General features: G+C 40.6%; 1 protein-coding gene across 28 annotated transcripts in view; it reads left to right on the top strand.

The window, feature by feature from the left end:
• The first annotated feature begins 288 nt into the window (after positions 1-288).
• kcnma1a (potassium large conductance calcium-activated channel, subfamily M, alpha member 1a) overlaps positions 289-27,118 on the top strand; it is a 159,666-nt gene continuing 132,836 nt past the window's right edge. For 8 of the 28 annotated variants that reach the window (XM_086045477.1, XM_086045484.1, XM_086045467.1 and 5 more), the window contains exon 1: positions 304-1,274. In XM_086045477.1, coding sequence (XP_085901603.1) covers positions 972-1,274 — 303 coding nt within the window. In that variant the 5' untranslated portion in view covers positions 304-971. Of the gene's footprint in view, positions 1,275-27,118 lie in introns of all 28 variants that reach the window. The other 20 variants (XM_086045475.1, XM_086045463.1, XM_086045488.1 and 17 more) reach the window with 8 other exon arrangements.

Genomic DNA, 27,118 nt, shown 5'->3' with positions numbered 1-27,118 from the left:
ATTAATTAGATAGAATTATTTTTAATTAAAACACGCTGCTTTACATCCTTAATTAAACAGATCATTCAATTATCCCCTTTGAATGAAATTATTAATAAACATAATATAATAAGCGTTAGATTCAGTTTTTCGTGTTTTCTGATTAAAAAATGGACAATCATTTTAGGAAGGCAGTTTACACCATCGCGAAGTTTTGTTTCTTTTTGTTTTTGTTTCGTATCTCATTCGCGCGCCCCCTTGTGGAGCGTTTTCCCGTCGTCGTGACAGGCGCTCAGCTGTGGATGCAGACACGCACACATGCAGGCACATACTCGCGCTCTCTCTCTCTCTTTCTCTCTCTCTCTCTCTCTCCCTCTCGCTGTGACACACGCACGCATACGCACTCGTCCAGTGGTCGAGTACACGCAACCTCCTTTACTCGACTGACGACGGCCGCCGGAGCATGTAGTCCTCCGCGGCTCTTTTGGCCACTAACGCCCGCCACAGTCTGACAACACTCGCCCGGCGAAAGTGCTATCGAGGGGGGGGAGGAGGAGGAGGAAGCTCGGATGGAAGACGGCTAGAGCGAGGTGTCCCCACAGTGGAGCCATTTATTATTATTATGTTTATTTTATTTTTTTAATTTCCATTACTAAATAGTTTTTTTTTGTGTAAGGTTGTTCCCCACCGCGACTCCCCCTGGACTAAAGCTGTCATCGGCGGCTCCAGGCCGTCGTCGTCGTCGTCGTCTACCATGGCGAGCGGTGACTCGCATTTGTCTCTTTTTGGTCAAAACTCCCAATTCGGATGTTGAATGCCACCGTCGAGCTGCTTTTTCGGGCTGTTTTTTTGTGTTCGCGTCACGCTAAACAATTGACGGGAGCTCCAGAAACAGACTAAAATAGGGAGATTGTTTGTTCTCGTGGTTCCCCGGGCATTATGGCTGGTGAGTGGGGCTGGGGACGCCGGCCAAGGCTCTCCAAGGCTCCCCCATGCTAGCCGAGGCGGATGGCACGGTCCCCCATGGCAGCGACAGCTCTATGAGGACAAGCGATAGCGACCCTCCGCCGCCCAAAGCCGCCGCCGCCGACTCCTCGATCCTCATCTCCAAGATGCAAGACGTCGTCATTCCCTTCTCGTCCGAGGTGCCCTGTGACAATAATGGGCAGCGCATGTGGTGGGCGTTCCTCGCCTCCTCCATGGTGACCTTCTTCGGGGGGCTCTTCATCATCCTGCTGTGGAGGACCCTCAAGTACCTGTGGACCGTGTGCTGCCACTGCAACGTTAAAAGCAAGGTAATGGGCTTCCGTGTTCATGTCTCCGGTGGCTGGAAACCAGATGGCACCGGGCCACAGTGTGCTACACTTAGGGGAGAAATGTGTTGGCACAGTGAGCCATGTGGTTAGCGGGGCTGCTTCACAATCTAAAGAACCCAGATTTGAATCTATATGTGCTTTCGTAGATTTGTGAATGTGAGTGCCCAGCGATTGACAAGTAACTACTCCAGGTTGTGCTCCACTTCTCTCATCAAAACATCTCTAGATTACCTAGGTCCTAAATTAAAAAATCTATCTTGGATTGGTTGTATCCTACTTCTGTCACACACAAAAGCCCTGAACCTGATAAGCGGTCTAAAATCGATACATGGGCTGGTGACCAACTATTTATTACTTTATGAGAAGCATTTGAGATTGACAGGTGATCAGTCCAGGATGCACCCCAACTTCACTTGCTAAACTCAGCTGTGGTCGGCTCCAGCTCAGGTTGCCCACTGCTTTGCCTTAGAATCCTCCTCACTCGCTCCCAGCTGTCTGTTTTATCCATGAACTTTTGCGTATTAGTGGGCCGCTTTGGTTTGAATCATGGCTCTGACTCACATGTATGGGTGGGGGCTGGGGCGGGGAGCAAGCGGTCCCCCCAGTCCTCCCTGACTGCGATGCGCTTTATTTCATAATGGCTGCTGCTGGGAGCTACTTTGATATTTGAGATGTAAATAAACAAGTCTTGTCGGTCCGTCTTAGGTGAAAGCAGAAGGGTGATTTAAAGAGCGTCATGATAGATAGATGGATGGATGAGTGAGTGAGTGAGGGAGGTGGGCAAGAGTGATCTGCTTTGACCTTGATGTGTTGGCGCCGTGTGTCCAGTTCAAATGAAAGTGTGAGATATTGTATATCCCCTTGCTGCAAGCCTACCATGTTGTTTCGACCACTTTGTCATGCTGAGATACATCCAAAGACGTATGTGTGTGTGTGTGAGCGTGTGGCCTCTGATACTCCCCACTGGTGTTGTAGTACTCAAGGTTAGGTTTCTTGATCTTGGTCTGGTCTCCTATCCTTTTGTATTTCAAATCATGGCAGACTCAAACAGGGGAATCTGGATGATATCTCCTTCAGAATATATCGCACTAACCCTTTAACACCACCGATTTGAATACAATCATCTACTCGAACAAACAATTACAAATGTTATCATACGAGCATTAACATGGTCTTGACTTGGTCTCGTTCTTTAATGTTTTGGTATTGACCGGATGACGGTTATTTAAAGTTTTGACTTGGTTTTAGACCGGGTAGCTCTTGACCTTTTGAATTTTTGGTACTGGCCTGGTCTCAGTTACTTAAAGGCTTGACTTGTTCTCTTAAAAATTATTCATCTTGACTTGACTGTGGTTCTTTAAATTCCTGATGTTCGCTTGGTCTTGGATGCATTATTGGTTTTTGCTTTGGACATGGTTAGTTAGTCTTAGTTTTTACTTAATCAATGTTCTTTAATGTAATAATTTGGATTTTCGGATCCTTAAAATCTTTGTCTTGAATTGGCCTGTTTCTTTAAAGTCATGAGCTTGACTTGGTCTGTGCTCCTTAAAGTATTGATCTTTGTTGTAAAATGGTCTTGCAATGGTCTCATTTTGGCAAAGTTTTAATCTGGAAGAAAAAGATTTCTACAAAAACGAGTGGCTTCTTTCTGGGCCTAAACTAACCCCTCCCTCAAAGTTTGGTATAAATCTATTCATCAGTTTTTGTGTAATCCCGTTAAATAACAGACCTGCAGATCTGAAAACATAATTAACCTCATGACATGAATATCAGCCATCCACTACTGTACTAATTTATCATCAAGCATCCACAACTTTCATGCTCAGTTTATCTGTTTTGCCTCTAAAAATGTGTGAACATCAATTGCATAATCTAACACGCAAAATTAGATTCCTTGAATCAATAGCGTTTTCCCTTTTGGATTTCTTTAATTTCTACTGAGCGATGATTTGGACCACATTGCGGTGCAGGCTATAACTTCAGTATCTCTCGCTCATCGTTTTTGTACATAAGAAATGGCTCCAAACCATCCATCAAACCTTGAACGGTCTCGTAAGGATACAGATGAAAATAAACCATTCAAGTATAATTTGGAATCCGTCTTGTGACTGCTGGTTGGGATCCGCTTGTGTCCCCTAATAAAAAAAAGAAGGAACCTTGTTAGAGTTCCCAGTCTTTTTTTATTTTGGAAGGCTGCGTCATACTGTTGGGTGACTTTGGTAGGCTTGACACTTGGCTGCAGAGGGAAGAGGCTCGTTAGGAGTATTAGAGAGGTGGAAACGGGATCTGTGTTCAGCTGACTGGAGCGGCCGGCTAAGTCCGCAAGTGTCAAGAACAGGATGCGTCTTCGTTTGGCGGGGGGTCGAAAGACTTTCTTCGGGACTGTGTGCAAGAGGAAGGAGGAAGTGAAGTCGGTGCGAAATGAGCCTGTCGCCATTGACACGCAGCTGTGTCCTAATTCTCGCAAGCGATTGTCGTCTCTGTCAGGGCTTTGGGAGGATAATTGTAGAGGGATATCAGTGGATGCAGGAAATGTCAAGTGTCTTCCTGGAAACACCGGTTAGCATGCCGACTGCGTCCAAATTCAGGACCCAACTACGGTGTTCTTGGAAGGCCAGTGGCTCCCGACCTTTATTGAACCAAGGCACAATTTTTACATTGGAGAAATCTCACCACACGCCACCAAAAATGCCATGGAAATCTCAATTTGCTCAAATTTACTCACTCACCGTGGCAACAGGTTAAGTGAATATTGCAATAATTTTTTGTTTTCATCATTGCCAGTCAAAGGTTTTGTCACAAATTCTTATTGACCAAGAGACCAAGATACCAAGAGAAAGTTTGTCCACTCCAAACGGTTGACTGGTAGAACTTGCTATATAAAACATGAAAGGCGTACAAGTACCATTCATCACTGCTCGCAGCTTTGATCAATCAACCAAATTGCCTTTTTGAGGGTTTTAACATACCCCCAAAACTTACCAAACCACAGCCAGCTAGTTAATCATCTTCTACATGTTTTTATGCTATAGTATTGTCTCTGTGCAGCCAATCAGATTGCTTTAGGTCCTCTCTATGTTGTTCATGTTTTGTTTTATGTATCAATTAGTGTTTACAATCTTCCATTTACTTGTTCGTTAGCTTTTTTACAGTTCTGTTCTTTAATCAAAGGCTTCTTTTTATTTCAACGAAGGGCTTCCCAACGTGTAAAAGAATCACTGGGTGAGGGTGCATGCCACTATCTATTTTCTCTCTTGCTGAATGCAAAGCTTGTTTTCAGTGTTTTTGTGCTTCTTCCTCTGTGCTGTTTGGTTACCTAATAGTCTAGTTTATCTACGGTACTCTGCGTCATGCCACCTCCAGAAGTTCTTACATGATGCCTCTGCTAGTGGAGATGCGTGTGGGAGGGAGGAGCATAGAAGCTTTTCTAACTTGAATGGTATCATCGTCTGTTTGAGAGGCTGGCGGAAACATGGCACTGCTAGTGAGATTCTGAGAATTTTTTTGAAATATTTCTAATGGGATTGGAAAACATCTTTCTGAATGTTATTAACTCAAAACAATTCCGCCAGGCAGAGTTGCTATAACAGATGATTACATGGATGTAACTCAACTAGCTGATGTAGCTCATTTTGCACTTCTTTAGCTGGCAAACTAATAGTTGCAACCAAGAGGTTTTGTTCAATATTTTGCCCGAATACATCCTGAATCAATATTTAAAAAAAAAAAAGAAAAGTCTGCTTTTTGTCTAAATTCAGCAAGTTACATTTGGAGATCCTCAGGGATCATTATTGCATCCCAACTCGATTCATCACCATGTAGCTTTGCCACATTTTGTCCTCATGTTGTTCTCTCCGTAATTTCACCAACTTTCTCAGACAGTTTTTTTTCATTCATTGTCCTCAATTCGTCCCTCTAGCATTTCTGCTAACGTCTGCCTTGTTCATGTCTCAATCCTTGTCCTTGTATCACACAGGCCCAAATTCAATGATGGCACTAGGGCAAATTTTCCACAGCCTTCCCTTCAGTGTGTTTCATGCCCCGGTCACGTCCCCTATTGATTACTGCGACATTATTTTCACTGGCATCCAATAAGTTCAAGACAATGGCTCCAAATTATTCCAAAAGACCTGCACCAGGGCTTTTGATCTCATCTCCTGACTCTCTTGCTCTATTGGCTTGTAGTTCAGCCAAGGACACAGGGATTTTTTTTTTTTTTTACTGCTTAAGCCCACACATAACTTTGTTCCCACATACCTGGGTTTAATATCAGCCCTTCTTCTCTGATGTATTGTTTATTCCTCGGGTGGTTTGGAAGCTGCCATAAAGTGTAAGGGTTATTAATTGAATGACTATGCGACCCTATCGAGGACAACCTGCCCACATGAAACTCGAGAGTGTATTTGAGCACAAGCATCATACATACTGTCTAATGTACTCACATTAGTGCGTTTTGGTGAGCTGCAGCTGATGCAGCTACTGTACTAATAAGCACATTCGACCTCACCCACCCTCATCTCCCCGTGCGCGTTAATGTGCACTTTAGAGTCGACAGCTGTCCGAATTGTACAATTGTTTCTGTCCAAACAGCTCAAGCAGAAGGTTGACGTTGCAGTGTACCTGCCACCCCTCTTGTGTAACTTAACTTCCACTCATGACATTTAGCTTCGTCATCTAATGTAGCTCACATTTTGATGTGATTGTTTGTGGCATCCAAATGTTCTCACCTCGCCTTTACAATTGTTTCCTGTGGTGAATGACACAAGCGGTCACAAATCAGAGCGGGGTTTTATTGCAATTTCATTATTGCGTTTCATTGGCTTTGCACCTGAATCCTGATTCTAATCTCAAATGACAGTGTAGTACTTTTATTTAACCTGCTTTGTGATGCAGTTACCGGTAATTACACATCTTAAAATGAATCCTCGTTGAGATTTCAAAACTGCAAAAGCTAACATTGTGACATTGAGGGGGTAGATGATCCCTTTATTTGTCTTTTGGAAATATTTAGGATCAATGTTATTCTGTAATTGGCAACATTAAAGACACAGTTGAAAAATAAACACATTTAATTTAATCTAATTACAAAATAAATGTCTGAAATAGTGTTGAAATTATAATCCATATACAATAGTGCTACTTATTATTAGGGATGGGCATAATAGCCTGTTAAGTGGTAAGTGAGAATGGTATAGAATTCATTGGATTCATTTTGTCTTGTAGGTAAGCAGTGCAGTACTTGGTTGCAACCAGCAGAGGCGCTGTTGACTCACCCTTAATGAGTTTGTGACATAAAGAAGTGAACAATTAGAAATTAGTTAATGAAACCAAACAATAAGCAAACAGTAAATATGGCTTAAGCGATGGCCTAAAACTGGGGCGTTTCTGTGACCTCTGACTGGGAATACCCATTGGGACTATTCCCAGCAGTCTTCCATGCAGCATGAGCATCATTACTCACTCTATACAATAGGTACTGCTATGACAACAAAATTTGAGAACATTAGGAGATTCTAAATTGATTGCAAACCTACTTGGTGATGAAATGTCAACTAAATTTCATTAAAACAGCCTACTGGGCCAGCCTGGCATTTTTGCAATGCCTTGTGGGGCAGTAATGAATGACTCTATAAACTCTGTCTGGCAGTAAGTGGCTGGTGACCAGGAAAAAGAAGAATCCAAGTAATTCTGTTGATCTGAATTGCCACATTTGCTGCATAGTTAAAAAAAAAACATTGTTGCTGAAGCAATTTAGAGTGCTGCATTAATTCCATCGAAGTGGTTGGTGCCCATATCACACCGTTTACAATTACAACCCCTAGCAAAATGCTTTGAGGGAGTAAATCCAAACCGGATTGCAAGGAAGCACACAAATAACTCCGAGTACATACAGATTTTCTGCTTGATTGTGTGTGTATTCGAATGTTTGTTTGTTGGCGCGCCAGCCAGCGTCTAGTGGGACTATTAAAAATTCATCCTGTCTGGTCGAGATTTTGATGTGCTGTTTGCGTTACCCGCACTGATGGGCCCACTCAGCACCAGTGATGGGACACATCCTGAGAATCCTGAGAGAACATTGCTTTTTCCTCAAGTCTTTAGTAGCATTTTGTAAGAAAATTGAATTTGCTGTATTTTGAGGACATTTTGAATCGTTTTTGCCTTACGATTATTATCCTTATTGACATGCTTTAAAATGTTTTTTCAAAGCAAACTACAGCCACTTTGTTTGTGGAGTGTCTTGAGACTTGATTAGCCTTATCGAGGGGCGTGGCTAATGATATTCATGCTCCGGTTTGAATTGTCTTCTACATTTATATTGATTTCCTCCTAAATTCCTGTGAGGACATGTCAGGCGCCAGATTCGTTGCTCAGCCTTCATTCAATAGTTTAACGACTGTTGTTTTAATACCGCCAGATAAATTCCAGCTAATGCGCACCGCCCAGTGATGTATGGCAGCCTTGGGGGAATTTTACATCACAACAACTCATTTCCATAAGTGAATGTTGCTATTGATTTTGGGGCCTGAAGCTTGCCAGGATTTAATTGAATACTTGAAAATCCCTCCCAACGTATGCGTCTCTTCATCTCGGCCACAATAAAGTGAGATCCTCTAGAGCAGAGTGCTCCACTGTATGCGTTACCTTTAATGCTAATGGCTTGTGTAGGTGTCTGCGCAGAGGAACTGTTGTGTGTGTGCGTGTGTTGTCGTGTGCTTGGCAACACACCAGCTGTGTTTTGCAGAGCTCACGCCCCGCAGTCAGCTGTCGCGCTCACTAACCTCGGCCTTCCTCGGCGCAGCACAAGGCAGTCACCAAAATAAAATGCTGGGATTGTAGCATTCTGCATAAAAAGCTTAATCTTAAATACATTATGTCAAAGAGCAGGGCCATTTCCATGCAGCACAAGAAAAGAAGGACCTAAAAAGAACCCAAACAGCCCCCCCCCCCCCCCACCGTGCAATTAATTAATTAAGGCTCATTATTATTATGAATGTAGCTATGTAATGTGTGTAATGGAATGTAAGATCTTCCACTGTTTTTCGCAAATCCACCAAATTTTCTCATCGTGTTTGTCCACACATGTTGTCAAATATTTTGTCCAAAGTCCAAAAAGCATATTTTAAGTACAGTATATGGAGAAAAAGTATACACATCATTAAATGGCTGTGAAATAAAAAATAAATAAAACCGTACGGCTTTGAAAAGAATCCCCTGGCCACACCATGAAATTCAGTATTGTTTTACAAATGGCACTTTAAACTTGAAGAGGACCATATTATTGAAAAGGTATTTTTAGACGCTTGTGTTGAAATAGTTGGTTCTTTCTGATTTGGTGGTAAAGAGATGAAGTGCTGCCTCCAAGAGTGAAAAGACAATCAATGTTCATTTTGCACTTGCCTTTTTTAGACCTGTTAGCTCCTCCCCCTAGTCATCAGGCTAACAAAAGCGTTAGTCCACAATGCAGGGTGGCATTGTGAGTAGTGGTGCATTCTTGGCTGTAATTCGTGATGATTGGAGTGTTGATGAAAAATGACAGACATTTGGACACCTGGGAAGTGTTTTTAACATTGAACATTTTATGACTGTTTAAAATGTATGCCGTGGATCAAATCGAATGAGCTTGTGACCTCTTCCAAGGTCAGACTGTGTCCCGTAGGTGGAGGTCATGTCTACTTTGGTTCATATTTTTCCATAATGATGGATGATAAATTCAAAGTTGCATATGTGTAATCCCACCATTTTTTTTTTTTTTGTGTTATGGGTATAATAATTGTACAATTGATTGGATTATTAAGGAACGTGACGTGTAGAATAGTTAATTGCGTCTTGAAGCAACTGAATTCAAAACAAAATTCAGTCTCAACTATGTGACGTCGTCTATGGCAAAGTTGCAGCATTTATAATGAGCACTTCTGCTGTGATTTGCACTTGGTGGGAGCAGTGACCAGTTTCGGTGTGGACGTAGCCTGAGGATTTTAAAACAACTTGAACAGTTAGCCCTTACAAATCTCAAATTTTTGAGAGAGAGCACCTGGGTTTGAGACCACACCTCCTTTAATCCTGTGAAACCGCGATATTGACATTCCTCACAGTAATCTAACCAACAGAATCTGATACCGGCCCGTACTGTAGTTTGTGTATTTGTGTGTATTTATGGTTTGAGGAAACATCCATTGCCAAGAGTTGACATGAGGAATGCGTGGGTCTAACGCGTTCTTGTGGTCGCCGGTCAAGATGCATGTGTCCCGTCATGTGTTGTTGACACATGCTGGGTAGGGTTTGGCAGGGGGCTGGGGAGGCAAGTGTCCAAGCGGTGCAAAGCGCGACTTCTTTCCACCACAGCCTCTCACGCCTGTCCGCGTTGCCGCCACAGCAATAAAGGTGTCAGCAGTCTATCGGTGTTAAATTTAGCCGATAAAAATCAGAGGGCCCACCGACATTACTCTAAGTGAGACGTACATTCTCGGCAGTCCAAAAGTCCCAAGAAATTCTTGAACATTTCAAAGGAGACAGCTATTGTTTTCTAGTTCTGGCGAGAAGCAAATCCCAAATTTCCTCCGTAATCCTAATGTTTTAGGACTTGGGTCACGGTATCAAGTCTGTTAACAAGCTAACAGACAAACAAAATACTGAATTGAGCAATATTTTTCAATTCAGTTTACCAAATTACTTTTCACTTTTTACTGTTTGAGTCATAATAGACACATTCCCCGGAATCAGAAATGGTTCAGTCCGGTTGGCTAACATGATTCTTTGTGAACCAGGATGTAGTTAGTTAAGTAAAAAACAAAGCACAAGTAAGGCGCGCCACAATATTCAACTTTTTCTTGTTGCAGAATTTTTTCCCAAAATGTTCTACCGAGGGGTGTTTAATTTTATTTTTTGAATATACCATACACTAGCTAAACCAGTCTTCTAACAACAAATGTGTGTGTGTGATTTTGTATGGTTGTCAAAGCTATTTCGCCCTTGAAATAAGTGAGTAGCTTGCTATCTACTGTAACCAATGGAGAAAACGCATGTAACATTAAACCTAAGTCCGAAATGAAATATGGGTATCATCATGTTGTCATACGTCATTCTCCGTGGCGCCAGGAATAGCTAGCTAACTTTTTCTCATATCATTGTAAGCATTTTCTGGATTGCAATCACTTCGTAATATGTGTTATTTTTATTAATATGCTGTAGGCCAGTAAAAACACCACTTGAAGACCACTGTCCAATGCCATTCCAGTTAGCTATTCTGCTATGTGTCAAATTTGAAAAGTGTTCTAATACAGGTGCTGTTCAATTTGAGTTTAAACATATACTGCCATCCAAGTAAAAAAAACCAACGAAACAATGGGCCTCATTTTGGACACCGCGGTCTCATGCAAGTTTAACAGGCTAGTCTGCTAACAACAAACATGTCAATATCTTATATTGACTTGTTTTGTTGTTGTTATGACGGATGGTGTGCTTCATTTTTTTCTTTTCACTTTTGCTAAGAAATTATTTCCTCATCCTGCCATTTGCATCATGATGCAAGCGTGTCCCAGAAACAGAGCTGGTACTGTGCCAACGTTTTCCTAAGTAGCTAGATAATTAACGAGCTACATAATTTTGCTTCACTTATGTTCACAATTCAATCAAAACAGAGATCTGCATTCCATCAGTGGCATTCTTGTTTTCTTTAGCATTTTTCTTTTTTTGGCTACGTGCAATTGTAAATGTTAAATGTTTTTTTTTTTTTTTTTAATCGACTAGGTCAAAAGCAGCGAACGGTCAACTGTCTTGCCCCCCCCTCCCTCTGTTGTCCAATGTGGAATGTGTGACTCATGAGTTATTCTCCTTTGGACATCCACACTTTTCTCGGCCCTAATCCTTAATTCACCAGGCCTGATTTGATGGCCATCTAGGGACAACTTTAGTGCGCCATGCTGATGTATGTTAATCCACAGACAAGGAGAGGCCATATATCAAGCAGGACTATGTATATCATGAGGCGCTCACACACAACTCCAGCCGTGCTAGCCAAAGTGTTGGCTCGCTGTCATGTTGTTATGTCTTCTTTGGCCCGTCAGCGTGCTATTAAAAGGACATCCAAACCCCGGGAAGTATTGCAAGGTTAAAGGTGAGACAGGAAGGGTATACCTGGTTTCACGGTGAAAGGGCGCTAGATGGGCCTTCCCCTGATTGGAAACGTGTGATAGGTGATACTCGTCAAAGTGTATGGGCAAAACCATTTGGGGATGAACCTGACGCTTGACACCAGCTAGGATGTAGGAGGGAGCTAGCTAGGGCTTGTTAACTTGCGATTCAGCACCTGGATGGCTAGCGTGATCATGGCTGGCAGTTGCAAATCTTTTTTTTTTTTTTTTGTATTCCTCCTGTGGTCCTTGAACACAGGTAATAACAGGGAAAGTGTGTTTTTGTTTTCATGTAGACATGCTGCTAAAATAGATCATAACATATTACTGAATATGCAAAGTTTGAACACTTCATTGTTTTTTAAAATTTGATTTCCATTGTGAGACAGCAATTTCAACCAATCTGGTAGAACGGCTCATATAAGCTTAGCTCGTTAGTTTATTTAATACCACCACTATCACACAATTATAAAAGCCGTCAATACTGAGAAGGAAAAAAAATAGTATACATCAACACAGATATAAAGTATATCATATTAACCAGATATGATGATTATTTAATCTCTTCATGTGTGCAGATTGTTACAAACTTGTTTTGCCCTAACAAACTAGTCAGAGTCAGATTTATTAAATAACCTGTCCCGTTGCTAATCTATTTGAAGTTACATCAGCCAAAGCTACTTATTCTAAAGACCATTGGCAGATTAGATTGACGTGGCAAAACATTGATGTTGAATTGGTATTGGACAAAATGTTTACCATCCACATCATGTACTAAAGCCACACTAGAAAAAACACTTCATTCACATTAAAGTTGATCTTATAAATGTGGGTCAGAGCTTGTGACAGTGTTTAGGGCAGTAGAGCCTGGCGATCCGCCTCTGGTTAGCAGGATAATGCAAACCCGGCTCAACCAATTCTAAGCATGTAAGAAACAGTTAAAAATTAGAATTAAGAAATGTATTTTATTGATTTCTTTTCGCCATTTTAGCCACTATGATGTCAATGAAAGAGTCCCCTGCCTCACTATCAAAGGAATCCCCTCTATCCATGAACTGGGAAGTAGCCTGTTAGCTAGCAAACGGAAAAACAAATGATTGCCATTTCATGTTTTCTCGTTAAAACAACTCTTTATCATTCAGCATTTTTACATGTCGTTCACTGGAAAGAAAGAAAGAAATGAATGTGTAACCAAGCACAAATTGTCTTTTAATGAAACCAGAGTGTTTATCTAAAGCCTCATTTCATCACCATTTGTGTTCACATATAAACAGTAGAGCCGGCTTTGTTTTACATTTTGCATGCAAATCAGAAATTAAACATCTCCTCCACCGTGAAATTTCCCAGCTCTGGTGGGACTCGTCTTTTCTGCTTGTGATTAGCAGACACAGCCAGTCATCTCCCGCTTCCACACACACACCCACACACGCGCACGCACACTCACACACCGCCTCAGCGATTGGGGTGAAATGTGGACATCACAACGCGTCATAATTGGCCCTCGGATGGAGGCTCTGTGCAGGGGACACGGCGGTGACCTTCAAACATCTCAGCAGGCATTTCCAGATTGCCTCTCTCTTAGCAACGCACACACATGCACACACAAAAGTATTTTCACTCTCTCAGGAGGTTAGGAGTGTCTGAGAGTCACCCATCGCTACGGCGACCGACCGCTCGCAGCAACCTGTTTCGGTTAACCTGAGTGAGGGCTAGGCTGATATTGCTAATTGTCGTCTTCCGAGCAGGCCAACGGCAGCTTGTTTTTGTCTGCATGTCAGCCATGTGATGTGCCCTGTCTAAGAATAACTCGTATTATTCTAATCGGCTAATAATAATAATGGCAGCTGTGCTTGGATTTCAACTTATTGCAAGTGGTTATAACACCACATTTTGTCTAGTCATGGGAATCTAATTTTAATCAGGCAGTTTAGTTTTGATGAAATTCCTGTTATAAAATCAACCAGGTCGTGACTGTGACTGTCTTTTTTAATAATTTACCTCAGCCAAGGTCATCATCAAAATATGATTGTTGGTTCATGTTCAGCAGAAATGACTTAATCTAATGGAACAGACAACAGGTGAAATGAGGTGTTTATATTCTTTTCTCAAATTCATAATTGCTTATTTTTCACACATGGACAATTCTTTCAACGCCAAACCTGAAAATGAGGGTAGACTCACATTGCTTCCATCGTCAATGGAATAGGGCACAGCTGGGCGACAAAACAGTGTGAGTCACATGTTCCAGTGCTGTTGCTAGCATGTGAAATGGGTACATTGAAAGTAAAGGCGCCATCTTCTAAGTAAAGGTAAATAAGTACAAGTACGACTTGTAATTAGTAATGGGGAACAATAAGACATATGCGTAATTGTCAGTGCAATCCCTGGCTGAAACAATTAATACTAATTAGTATTGAGTGAAAGTGTAGTCGGACTCGCCGACGGACAGCCGTTTAAAATTGGTGGACCGGCCTAAAGACGGGTACTACTAAAAATGTGTTGGGAAATGTAAACTTATCATCTGTAAGTCACAAATCATTATTCACAATAATGAGATAATATACACTGAAAGGTCGAGGCAAACCGTGTAGTTGTTTCTTTGAGAGACGCTCATTACTCCTTTCAAATGTTAGTCCATATATAAGTTCATGCTAACAGGTTAGCTGGCTAGTTAACAGCTTGCCAAATATACTCTGTTAGTCGCTGGCGCTCATGTCACTCACCAGGCAAGGACCCACATTTTAAAGTCATACACACTCAAAGTCACAGATACCGCAGTGCAGTACGGTTCAGAGTAGCCAGCTATATATTCATCGGATAATGTATTTGGTGAAGCAGCATGTGATTTATTGCTCAAGTTTTGTTTGTGTTCTCTCTGTTCCTCTCTGCAAAACCTAAAATTGAACCACGATTAAAAATCTCAAATCAAATCAGAATATGCTTACTCTCCTATTTCTGTAGGAATAAAAAAAAACACCTCCTGGTGTCTCCCTCGGGTTTATTACAGCAATATAGAATATTGTCACAGCTGTGTTCACAGTCACCGGGAAGACGGATCTTTGCACTGTGACAAAACGACCACCATCCATTTAGTGAATGTCTTGCGCTGCAGATAACAAGGACAATGGGATGTTTTTACGAGCAGCGAACAGCATCTCGCTCGCTGAACACCGCTCAGACAAAGTTAGTTGGCCGTCTACACATTCGTCTGACATTTTCCAGTATGCCTGCGCAGCACGAGTTAACCCCCGTTGCCAATTACAGCCTCGTTTGATGCCCGCCGAAAACGGAAGCTCCCGTCTCGCTCAGGTTGAAGCCGCCTTTTTTTTTTATTTCTTCCCCCATCGGAAAATCCTTGAAGTCAGGAAGCGAGCAAGGAGGGCCAATTTGAGAGTGACACGAACTGTGTAAGATGACGCGGCCAGGCGTGAGCGCCGAGGCCCGAACGGCAGCATGTGTACACGTCGTCGTACGAGATGATGCGCATGGATTCATCATCGGCGGCGACGGAGGCTGATGTGCAACTGACACGCACGTCGTCTTACATTGCTTCCTTCATCTCCTCGCACACGCAATAAGGAAGCCATTTGTTTTTTTTATTGTTCTGATCAAATTCAACTTGACTGCCGTACAATTTACTGCCATTGTCATATCAATATCTCCCAATTGATTTGCGTTTACGATATGATGTGTATTTTAGCAGCAGTATGCGCCTTCATTTAAGTCAAATATTCCCAAGGTCTATATATTTACCTTAAAAAAATACCTCTGAGTCTTCATGGGATTATTATTATTTTTATTATTATACATAAATACCTCCAAAACATCATCATTATTGTATTGTAGTTTTCTACTTTTATTTATCGTCATTATAATGGTACAATATTGATGCCGTGTTAAAATGGCATATTTAAAAAAACAAAAAAAAAATCCATAATTTTAAGTGAAATCACAAAATATTGAATTATTATTATTGTTATTGCAAATTCATGACTTAAAAGCCGAGCAAATGATTGTAGTACATTACAGGACCTTTTGTCCCTAATGTTGTGTCCAGTGAGCGTGTCTATTTCTCTCTCATCAGGCCCTTTACAAAAAAAAAAAAAATCATTCCATCATTTTGCCCCCCGTGCCTCACACGTGTCAAATGGCAAAACCACTCAGTTTGTCAATGTTTGCAACCGAGTGAGACTTACCTTCAAGAAATGCTTTAAGCTTTCTTTGCCATCTACCTGTGGAAATGCACTACGATGGTCCAATTATCACGTGGGCCGAGGCTGCAGCGGGGATTAGTTGTAATATTCAGACTGCTCCTGTGAGAGGTGGAATCCATTGGCCACACTTTTGTGCAGCAACAGTTCTGTGATTTGGCAGCTTGTATTAAACAGAATGACGGCCCTGGCTATTCTGTGCAAGTGAAGGCTGTTCAGCACCACGGAGAGCGCCGGGAGGGACAACTAAAGTAGACGAGAGTGGCTCTTTGGCTGCTGTTTAGTATGATCAAGTGCTCGGACGTCATCTTGTCTCTTTGTTTGAACCTTTTAGTTGATTGTTTGAACAGACACCAAGGTAAAGAGGGATCTGGCTTTAATGGAATAGCGCTTATGGAATAGTGTGTTTTCTCTAACTTCAAAGTAGCACATATGGACTGCGGCAGCAAGCATTATTTGCTTTGGAAAGGCAGAATAAAGAATTAATGTAGCTCTTGTATTGAATGCCATTTAAGTGTGCTGGTGTGCCTGATGAAGTGGCCGGTGAGTGTGTATTAATATATTAATGGAATAACAGCACCTCAATGATGTTACAGAATGTATATTGTATGCATTGACAACCACACATTCTGCATTAAGTGATTTTAAAAACAATTATGTCAATCAACTGAGGAATGTATTAACAATCACTATCACTCTTTTCACAAGAGCCTCTTGTTTTTAAATGTGTAATTTGATTGATGTAGACTTGACTTTATTTGGAATTATGGATTTTTTGGGGTATTTTATTTTTATTTTAAATGTACTTCTATTGATTGATTAACAGTTGTAACTTGTCATAATTTTATAATAAATACTAATTGTAATTTTATTTAAACTACAATTTAAATGTTTGAATTGATTTTACTTTGTAAATTAACATCAGATTGATTGTTCATTTTGAATGTAATTGTGTTTTTTAAAGAGGTTTAAATTTAAATTTATATTCAAATCTATCTAGAATTTTGTTTAAAGTTGAAAAAAGTGATAAATTTTAGTTCTTTAGTTTAGTTTGTTTTATGATTCTTTTATTGTATTCATAGTATGATATTTTTTAGTTTTAACCAGACAAATGCAAATTACAGAATTTTATCAGAAAAATGGAAGCCAGTAAAAACTGTTTAACATATTGTCAACTTCAAAGCTACATCAAAACAACTAAAACAGCTGTCATGACGTTTTAAGGTTTTATCCAAGAACAACAATTATAAAAAAAGCATTAGAGAGATCCATGTTTTTTGTTAGGCAGCGGCGATATGCCGCCCAAAAAAAGTGACACTCATTTGTTTCTGATGTGCGAAGCATTGCAGGAGCTCGACACAGCAGACAGATTACCAATAGGGACCATTTTCGTTGGCAGCCGCGGTCGTAAAAAAAAATGTGACAAACAGGCAGGAGTGGGTTGGCACATGTGCACAAACAACCAGTCAGCCATTGTGTGAGTGGGCATGGGCGTGGGTTTGCGGAAAAACAAACCCCTCCCCACCCACCCGCATAACAAACACACAAAAAAGGCTTTAACTCTCAAAGACGCGCTGCCAGTTCTGTCTTGCCTGCCCTCATCCTCCTCGCTGTTCAGGTGTGCCGAGTGGCGCTAACAGACTTAGCGACGCACCATTTAGCAACGAGATAAGTTGATGTTTGGATGCTCACCCCGATGACAGCTACGTCAGGCTTTATTAACCTTGAACGCTTGTTTTACCAAGCAGAAAGTGTTTCTTCATGCCGGAGCCAAACGTGATTGCGTTAGTGAAATCAAAAGGTTGGTTGTTTGGTGTATAAATAGCTGTCATTGCAGTCAGCACATTAGAAGTCGACGTATGTTAATTCTGCTTACTCAACAAAGGAAAATACAGTTGTCATGTTCACTTCGATTTTTATTTAAAAAAAAAAAAAAAAAATGTGGTCTGAAATTCAATTTGTACATATAAGCCTAGAACAATTTCTTGTTAATAACCTATCTAAAAGTGGATTGCTCCTTGGTGTCAATTGGACAATTTGAGTCCCAGGGTAGATGAGAACCAATTTTCTTTACCATTTAGCTTTTGCTTCTTTGTGTTTCAGAACAAAAAAATGCTAAAGTAGCATATCAGTTTAGAATTTTGATTAGATTTGGTCCAAAACTGTCGACGGTACGAGCTGCCCCAACTCAACAATTAAGGATTCAAGCCAAGACTGTTTAAGAGTCCTTGCGGCCAATGTTGATACTTTTCAGTTATTATTACGTTCTCTTTAGTGGCGTAGCATCTTAGTGGGGTAAAGGGTAGCCAACATATTGGAGGTTACAAAAGTCAAAAACTCTCCTACCCCTTTAGAGTCTCTGTTGGTCTAGCAAGGATGTCGGAAATTTAGACATTTGCATTATTTACAGATTTAAATAGACTAGTGATCTGCGATACCACAAAGATGCTAAACTTCCTGTACACAAGAACTACGACTCGACTTGTGCCGACAATCGAGCGGACCCAGAACATACCTTGTGCTGCTGCGGAAGCAACTCCGAGTCATGCAAAATACCTCACATTACAAGCGCCACCCCTTTAAATGCATGCAGCACGTAACATAAGCTTCAAGTTCTTCAAGCTGGACCTGACCTATGAACCTCAGCCCTGTTGCACATACCGCTTGGAATCTAGGTCAGTACGTTGATCGCTAACGTCACTCCGATACCTGATAAGTGCGTTTGGACGCTATCTGCTGCTGTCACTGGTATCGGATCAGATCCGTCTGCATTTGTCTCAATAACTTTGTTTTCATCGGATCTGCTTCTTTTTGTCATGTGTATCTTTCCGCTTTGGGCCCTGATTACGAATTTGAGAGTGCTCTCGGAAAAAGATTGAAATGGATTTTGGATTCGAGCCATGACTTGATTGAAGAGGCGTCCGCAAGGAATTCGGTGACAAAATATATTCCTCGACGTCCCGTTGTCATGGTTATGTACGTTTTCCCTTTAAGGGTGTGTCTCCTTTGCCCGTCACACCAGAAATGGAGAACTGTGACATGGGTGCATCCAAACGTGGTAACCTTTCACCTGTCCCCACTGGGGGTCGAGAGCAAAGGTGGCGAGGGTCGTGGGAGAAATGGGCCTGTCTGCATGTTCTCATGTGACATGTCGAAGGCAAAACCCCAGTCAGGGCTGCTTTTCGAGGTGAAACCTTACCTTTGCACGCGGTGTTGGCCTCTAGTTCCTCGGGGGGCTCGCCATTCCCCCGCCCCAAGCCCCCCCCGCACCCCCCGTTAGCTTTGCAATTAGGCTAATGCAGTCTGGGGCCATTGCTGCCTTGCTTCCACATTTGGAGAGGAGTGCTCTGATTGAACCAATGCAGTGGAACCATTTTTTTTCCCATAGGAAATTACGGAAATAGAAATGTATGTGCAATGGTATCCATAAACTTGGATAATGAGCCACATGCTGCTTCACCATGTGTATAAAAATGCATTTTGATCTGATCACATCCAACAGCCTGCTGTAGTAAATTTCCTTTAAACATAAACACATGGTTGAGGAATCATGTCCTTAAAGGTCAGGGTGCAAACATTGAACATTTTTCTGTAGGAAATGCATAATTGTCATTAAAATGGTAGACAGCAGTTTACTCACTAAATACAATTCAGAATGTGTCGTCTGCGTTTGAATCTCGCGTCCCCTCATCTTCGGCTTTTTGCGGAGATGTGACGTCACAGTAGCCGGAGGATTCAGTGACTATTAATTATGAACGGTCTAATAACGCCCCCTTCTGTCGGCTCGTGTCTTTCAAAATCCTCTCATTCCAAAACGTCGCTCGCCATTGAATGTGCTATGTTTGTAGCGCGTGGACATTGTACAGTCTACGGTGTAGCGAGCGGTTTAGCTATATCTACGTCACTTCCGGTGGCTAGAGCCACGATTCCTCGAGCCTCCATGAGGTTCGGAAACACTCGGAATGAGTAAGTAAAACCTATTTTCTAATCGATCTGTGGTTGACAACTTGCAGGAAGTGAGTTGTATGTACTATAAAACCTATTACCAATCAAAATATGAATTTTAAAGACTCTGAAAAATGTTTGCACCCTGACCTTTAAGAAACTGTGGCAAAATGGATTGCGGCCAGCAGAGGCGCCGTTGATTCAGTCTTGACTAGTTTGCTGTCTAAAGACGCTCCAACATGAAGTCAGCTATGGGTGCCATGATTTTGCTTAATAAGGCAATGGAAAGGAAACAGAAGTTCAGAACATTCAGGAACCTCTTATATCGTGTAAAAAACAACGAATCATTGATCCCTACTAAATATAGTCAACTGATCAGGATTGTAATCAGACTTCTGCAGAACATGCTGATGAGCTGATCATTTCAATCATGTGAGTTGGAGGAGGCACTCATCCAAAACATACAGAATTGTGGCCCTCCAAGACGAGAGTTGCCCACCGCTGCACTAGTTTTAGCCACTACATCCGAATAACCAAATAACAGAGGGGAAGAATCATTTTACTCCCCTGCAGCCTTCCTTTTAACATGCAATTGCATTTAATTGGCCCAAACGCTGTTCCTACTTCCGCTTGTGGTTTGTGTACGTGCGTGTGCCTGCGTGTGCCTGCGTGTGTGTGAGTGTTATGGGGAGGCCACAGCAGTGGTCAGCCAGTGGCAGGATGGCCGTGCCTGATACGCAGAGATTGCAGTGCAAAATGTGATTTAGTGCTGTCTCAGGGCCAGCTTTGTCCGTGCTGTTTTTCTTCACTCATATTGTACAGAATAGATGTGATGAATAAAATGCCCCCCGCCAAAAAAAGGATAACATTAAAAAGCATTAAAGACCTTGAAAAATGAATTCAGAGGATTGTTGCTAAATACAGTGTACATATTTGAAGATAATTGCCGAATGCGTGCAAAGACAGAGCTACAGTGTAGTTGACTTACATGGGGATAGAGCATTTCAACATTTCAGTTGACCAGATTTTTGGGGGTGTGGCTAAAATGGTGTCTAGTGACACACTTTGGAGTCTGCCATTAGTTCCCCCTTTCCCCTCTATATAGCAACCTTATTTGCATCAGCTGTTTTCTGGCCCAATTAGGACATGTTCTTAGCTAGCTAGCCACGCCCATATGCCAAAAAATGGGGGAAAAAAACTATAACATCAAATGTTTATTGAGTGGCAGTATTCGCCACTTGTGCTGACACGCACCGTCGCCGTGTCTCAGTCGTAAAGTTGTGACCCAGCGTTTATCTCCTGGAAGGATGCCTGACCTCCTGCTTGCCAGCATGCAGGCGCACGGGGTGTTTTGTGTGACCCACTGAAAGAAATAGCCGCAGCACAGAAGGACTTAAAAAAAAAAAAAAAAAACTTTCATATGGATATACTGTGCCTTTGCACTTTCAGGTCTATTTATTAACAATCATTCCATTAAACTATCTTGTAATCTTGTGAGAATTAAAAGTCATATTTTTTGGATGAAAAGGTAAACATTTTTTAAAGCATGACATACGTATGACTATTCTTGTAAAAAAAAACTTGATTTATTCCAATGGATTACTTTTAGTGTTAAAAAAATGAATTCATTCAGGTCAGATTACAAATGTCTTTCTTAAATATTTTGACGTTTTTTTTTCTTTTGAAATAACTTTGTCATAAAATTATAGGTTTTGTCCTCATTTGATTACAACCTGCAATATGTATATATATATATATATATATATATATATTTTTTTTTTTTTTTTGGGGGAATCTCGTAAATATACATTTATTATCATTAGACTCCGTTTTTCCCCATAACATTTCAAATTTACTCTTGTAATTTGATCACTTTTTTAAGATCATGGAATTGTTTTTTTTTATAAGATTGGAAAAAAAAACCCTTAAACTCCGACTTTTATTTTTGTAAAATTTCATCTATTTTTGTAAAATCTTTTTTTCTGCCTCAGAAAGTTTCACTCTGTAAAAAAACAAAAAACAATTTAAAAAAAACGTGTAGCTCAAGAGCTTCTTCACTGAATAAATTTTTCAGAGAACAAAAGATGTCTTGTGTGTACTTCTGCAGGTTTTAGCAGCATAGAACATCATGCTGTCCATGTAGCTGTTACACGTACCACATGAAATAGCCCACATATCTGTAGCCTATTCTTGTGGCAGGCATACTATAGAATGCAATGTGCAGGGAGAGGCTATGGGGGGTCTACAGGTGGAATCCCACATGAATAATGGAGGAAGCATCGTGTTGTTCATTTGTGTTGTGGACACAGATACTGTGGCTGAATTATTGATGGCAGGCAGCATTCTTTGCCCTTATAGTCATGAATCAATCATGAAAAATCCCTCAAGCGGTCAACATTTTTTATATTTTTCCCCACAACATACATGCAGTCATACATTGTATTTATTGTATTGTTTCCTCTTTCCACTTCAGCCCATTGTTGCATGAATATAAATCGTGTTTGGATCCGTGGGAAAGTGCATGTTATGACTTAACAATACCTCTACCTGCTTGTCTTTCTCACCTCTCTCTCTCTCACTTTTCTCTTTCTAGTCCAGTTTCAAGGGGCATTGATCTCTGCTAACTTGACATGATGCAGGAAATCATCTAAATGCACCCGGGCCTCCTGGGAACAAACTTTGGCATGCTCGCCCAGAACTCTCCTGCTAAAGGTTGGACCTAATCCTGCCTTTAATAGTAAACAACAGCTATAGGGCACCAGAGCGCTCTGATTAGAAAGAACAGTGGAAAACTGCACCAGTGGGCTTTCAATACAAACTGATGTGCAACAAATGAAGTACATGACGCGACACAAGTCTGCAATCAATGCTTCCTTGTAATTCTGTTCTGCAAATGATTAGCTTTATTGCAGTGGCGGATTGCTACATGAACTGCAAATAAACCAAGGAAAAGAACACAACATACTCCTTTTCATCAAAACACACACCACACTGTTATGAAGGTTCATTTTACTTTTAGGGCTGCTGCGGGGCTCTGCCAGAACATTTCACGAGTGGCCACTGGTTTTGCGACGATTCAAAATTTGAATCGCAGTCGCATAATGTGGCGACCTTGCAAATTATAGCCAATCAAAATGCACGGAAGCATTCACACAGGTGGAAAATCGGTTTCCGTGTTATAAGTGAGTGAGACACAGCCACCCACCAGGTGCAAACGATAGAAATATAGCATAGATGGTACACATATGTTTCACAACAATACATAACCATATTTACAATTTCATAATACCTTGGGATGAGATTGGGAAGCTTGTGGTAAAAAAAAAAAAAAAAGCAGTTCACATCGCAAGGAGTCAACAAAGACACTTCTCGATTTGAATTTGTAATTACTATCCTCAATGACAAAAACATTGTCAGATGCTAAAGACACTATGCTAATGAATGTACCCGCTATAGGATAAGAGAATGAACGCCTTAATACTTTGAAGTGCAGGAAAAACATTGCACAAAGCTCTGACGGTTGTTCTGATGTTGCCATGGCAACAACAAAGCCAACCAATTCTATTTAAATTGGGATCGATTCTCAATTTATACCCAGAAATTAGTGTTGAATTTACTCGGTTTCTATTAAAGCTGCTGTTGTAAGTTGTCAGTTACAAACATTAACAACCAATTCAAGTTAGCCATTGATTTTTTTTTTTTTTAATGAGAAAGGCACATTGAGGAGAAGTTAAGCTAATTAATTTGGTAAACAGAGCTTTCAACATTATAACTTGAATGAGACATTTTAGTACACGATCGAGTGTGCAAACACTCCACTCTGAACAGTAACGTTTGTAAACATGCTGGCGTTAACCCAACATAAATGATGTCCTCCAACAATTTTAAAGGCCGCAAAGTTTTGAGTTCCCATGGCAACAACAAATGCACAGTTCTGTCAATTCGACAATTTTTTGCATCGCTATCCCTCATGTGTGTAAATTAGCATTGATTTTACTGGCTTTATTTTAAAGATGAGTAAAGAACAATTGGGCGTTTTGGCTTCCATGATAGATGTAGATTGGGGTAATGTTTTTACTTTTCAACCACAAATTCAGATGAGAAATTAATAAACAGGAACGTTAGCATGCACCCAAGTGCTTGAGCTTGAATAATTGTCCTGTTCACCGTTGTTGGGTCCACCAGTTTTAAAGCCCTCGAATTGTGCTGAATAGGCCATGGAAATAAATAAAGACAGAGTTCTCCATATTACAAGCCAGCGAGCTACCAAAATTATTTTTGAATCTGATTTTCAACGTATTGTTTCTTTAATGACATCTAAGACAAAATGAAGTCGCTTTGCTTCTTAATTGCTTTTTTCATGTCAACGAAATAGAAAGCTCTTAATGTAATTCATGTCAAATATGACAACATTTTGACAGCATTAATAGCTTGTCATAAGCATATGTCTGCCAAATTGCCCCCTTTGATGTTACTCATGAGCCATGCGTACTCGCCGTACACTGTAGCACATATACAGTAGCGGACTAGCATAAAAGGCACTTACACATGCTAGACAGCGAGAGGCTGAGGTGTACAGTTTCTTTCCTTTTGCGTAATGTTTTTTCAGGCATACTGGAGCCTCCTCGGTGTGTCATTGTTGAACAGAGTTTAAAATAGATGGGCGGGGGGGGGGCTTTATTTGCAGGCAGCTTAGTTGCAACTGCGACCACACGTGATTGAATTAGAGCACTGTCACTCGAGTCCATTATGGCCGCTTGGATATTTTCCATCAGCAAGTCATTCCTTAGTCCTGTTTAGCAATTTCTTTTTTCTAAATTTATTGCCCCACAGCTGCATTACGTTGTTAGTTGATGCTTCCGAATGGACACTTTGGGCATTGTCTAAAATCGTAATTGACATGGTAATTGTTTAATATGTATTTGATACAAATATGTAATTGCCATTTTGCTGAATTCTGGACGGTGAATTATTATGCTGATCTTCATTGTACACCATTGTGGAAACTATTTCCACAAAAACAAACATTGTTAAATTAGTACGGCTCTGACAGTGTCAGTCAATGTCACACAATCACAAGAATGAAGCCATAATTCCAAAGACAAAAAGTTGAAATGTTTTGAAAATAAAGCTTTGATTTTACCAGGAAAAAAAGTTGTGGTATCACTTTCTTTATTATCTTAATACATTTTTATCAGGGATGTCACGATATCCAAATGTCACGATATGATAATATCACAATGTGGACTTCACAATACAATAGTTACCACGATATTGTGGGGACGTTGGCAATATATGAAAAATCTCACGATAAAATAAAAACATCACAATATTCTGTTTTTGTGCTGGAACTGTACAAAAGGAAAACAACTTGGGCTTTCAAGCAGATATGCTGCTATTAACATCGTGACATGACGACGACAATATATTGTGGCAATTTTAATATCGCAATATCACGATATTGCTGATATTGTTACATCCCTAATCTTCTTAAAGTTTCACAACTGTATTCTTTTACCCTTCTTGTAGTAGTATCTTCGATTTATGACTTTATTCTTGATCTTTTTTTTTTTTTTTTTTTAAACAATGTTTGTAGTGAAATGTATTTTTTTTTTTCTTGTGGCTTTCAAAATTTTTCTTGCAACTTTACGATCACTTTATTGTACATTTATGACAGTTTTCAGTTAAATTATAACATTTTGTCTTCTCATAACGATACCCTATTTTTCCTCATTATTTGAACTGTTTTCCCCCTTAATTGTATGCTAGATTTATTTATTTTATTTTCATAGTGGCCTTAATACTAAAGTAATGATCATTTAACCCTAGAACATGATTGTAGTTCAATACTCTAGTAGTGCATTACAGTGGTGATAAGAAGGCTGCATTTTGAGCAACCTACCTTTTTTCTACTGCTGATTATAAAAGAATGGAAAAAGGTAGAATCTAACTTATTTTCCCTGGTGAAAGGAGAGAGTCTATTCTCTCATTGGTAGTTTAAGTGTACATATAATCATCAAACACAATAGCCTGTGGGTCTTGAAAATGTCAAAACGCCCTAAAAGGGCTGGCGGTGAATGCGTTTGAAAGGCCGCTTTGGTGACACAGCTCTTTCTATTGGCTCTGACCAGCTACAGTAGAGTTCGGTGGCAGAGCATGTGTGCATGCAGGTCAGGCCACATGTGTGAAAAGCTCAGGCGTACATTTTGACTGACGGCGAGTTTAAGGGCTCAGCGGAGTCACAAGTGGGGGATGAATGACGCGGCGCGTGAAGCATGTGACGCCTCCGCAGCGTGGCCTCCGGTCCTGCCTGGTGAGCCGCAGAGCGCCCGGCGGCCGCTGACGCCGCTACCGTGGAGCCGGATGCCATTAAAGCCGGCTCGAGCAGTGCTCTATGACATTTTCTTCAGAGGTGTCTGCAGTAGAATCAAAAGTGTCTTGTCAAGCCCATGCCCAGCGGATTGAGCGTGCACCAAGGTTGCACTTGGGAGTATTTTTCACCCTCCTCCAGGCTAAAAATAACGTGACAGTATTTTGGTATTTTAGCACCTGCATTATTAGAACGCCCTTCCTCGGCCTACTGCAGCCTACCTTTTTAATATGGAAATGAAAGATTAGAATCATCTAACCTTGACATTTGTTGCACTTTGACCAAAAAAATGCGTTTTTATTGACATTGAAAATGTGGACCTGCCGAGCCTTCGCTGCACGCGATTAGCAGGCATTAAGGCGTGAAAGTAGTGTGTGATTGAGAAATGTGCATGTTATCAAAATTCACAGAAGTCTCTTACAGGGAGTACAGCATTCAGAAGCATAGCGTTATAAAAGTGCTGACCATTGCTTCTAGTTAATGAATGGAAGAATGGAAATCATTTTTATATATGTAGATGAAGTCTTTCATGCAAAAATGGTTATAATAATGCTCTAAAAAAATCTTATCTGAGAATACAATGGAATTGAGATCTTCATCATACTAAAATTATAAACTATGAATGTTTTTCTTGCTTTTATGTACTGTATAACGATGCTTTTGAGATACAAGTGACGCTACTTACAAATTTTTCGACGCTAACGGTTAGCATTGCTGGTTTTGGTTTTAGAACCCTTTCAGCAATGAATATTTGACACAAATTGTGGCGCAACAAATGTAGATGGGTAACATAACAGTACTCACATGCAAATATTCTTTATTCTCCATAAAAAAATGATTCAGCAGCTTACTAAGTTACTAAAATGAGCAGTGGAAGAAGGACTATTCTTTTTCAATTGTGTCTATGTGACTGTATTATACTGCCTCCCCGTGGTCAAGGCAGCCACACCAGAAGGAGCAGCACAATGAATTGCAGCATTAAATTCCGTGCACAAACTGTTTAATTCTTAACATTGTATTTGTTATTACTCAATGTTTTTATGAAGTACAGTATTGTAGAGTGCTATTTTTCCTTATTAAAAACATTAATGCAACACGTTTAGGAGGCTGCAACAGGTTTCTTTCAATTCATTTTAATGGGAAAAGATAATTTTGGAAGTGTTCTGA

Source organism: Filicampus tigris, chromosome 11 (assembly GCF_054856515.1).
Source record: "Filicampus tigris isolate MCC_2025a chromosome 11, RoL_Ftig_1.0, whole genome shotgun sequence".
Classification (NCBI taxonomy): Eukaryota; Metazoa; Chordata; class Actinopteri; order Syngnathiformes; family Syngnathidae; genus Filicampus; species Filicampus tigris.
The sequence above is the reverse complement of the archived record's forward strand: the minus strand, read 5'-3'. Positions and strand labels throughout refer to the sequence as shown.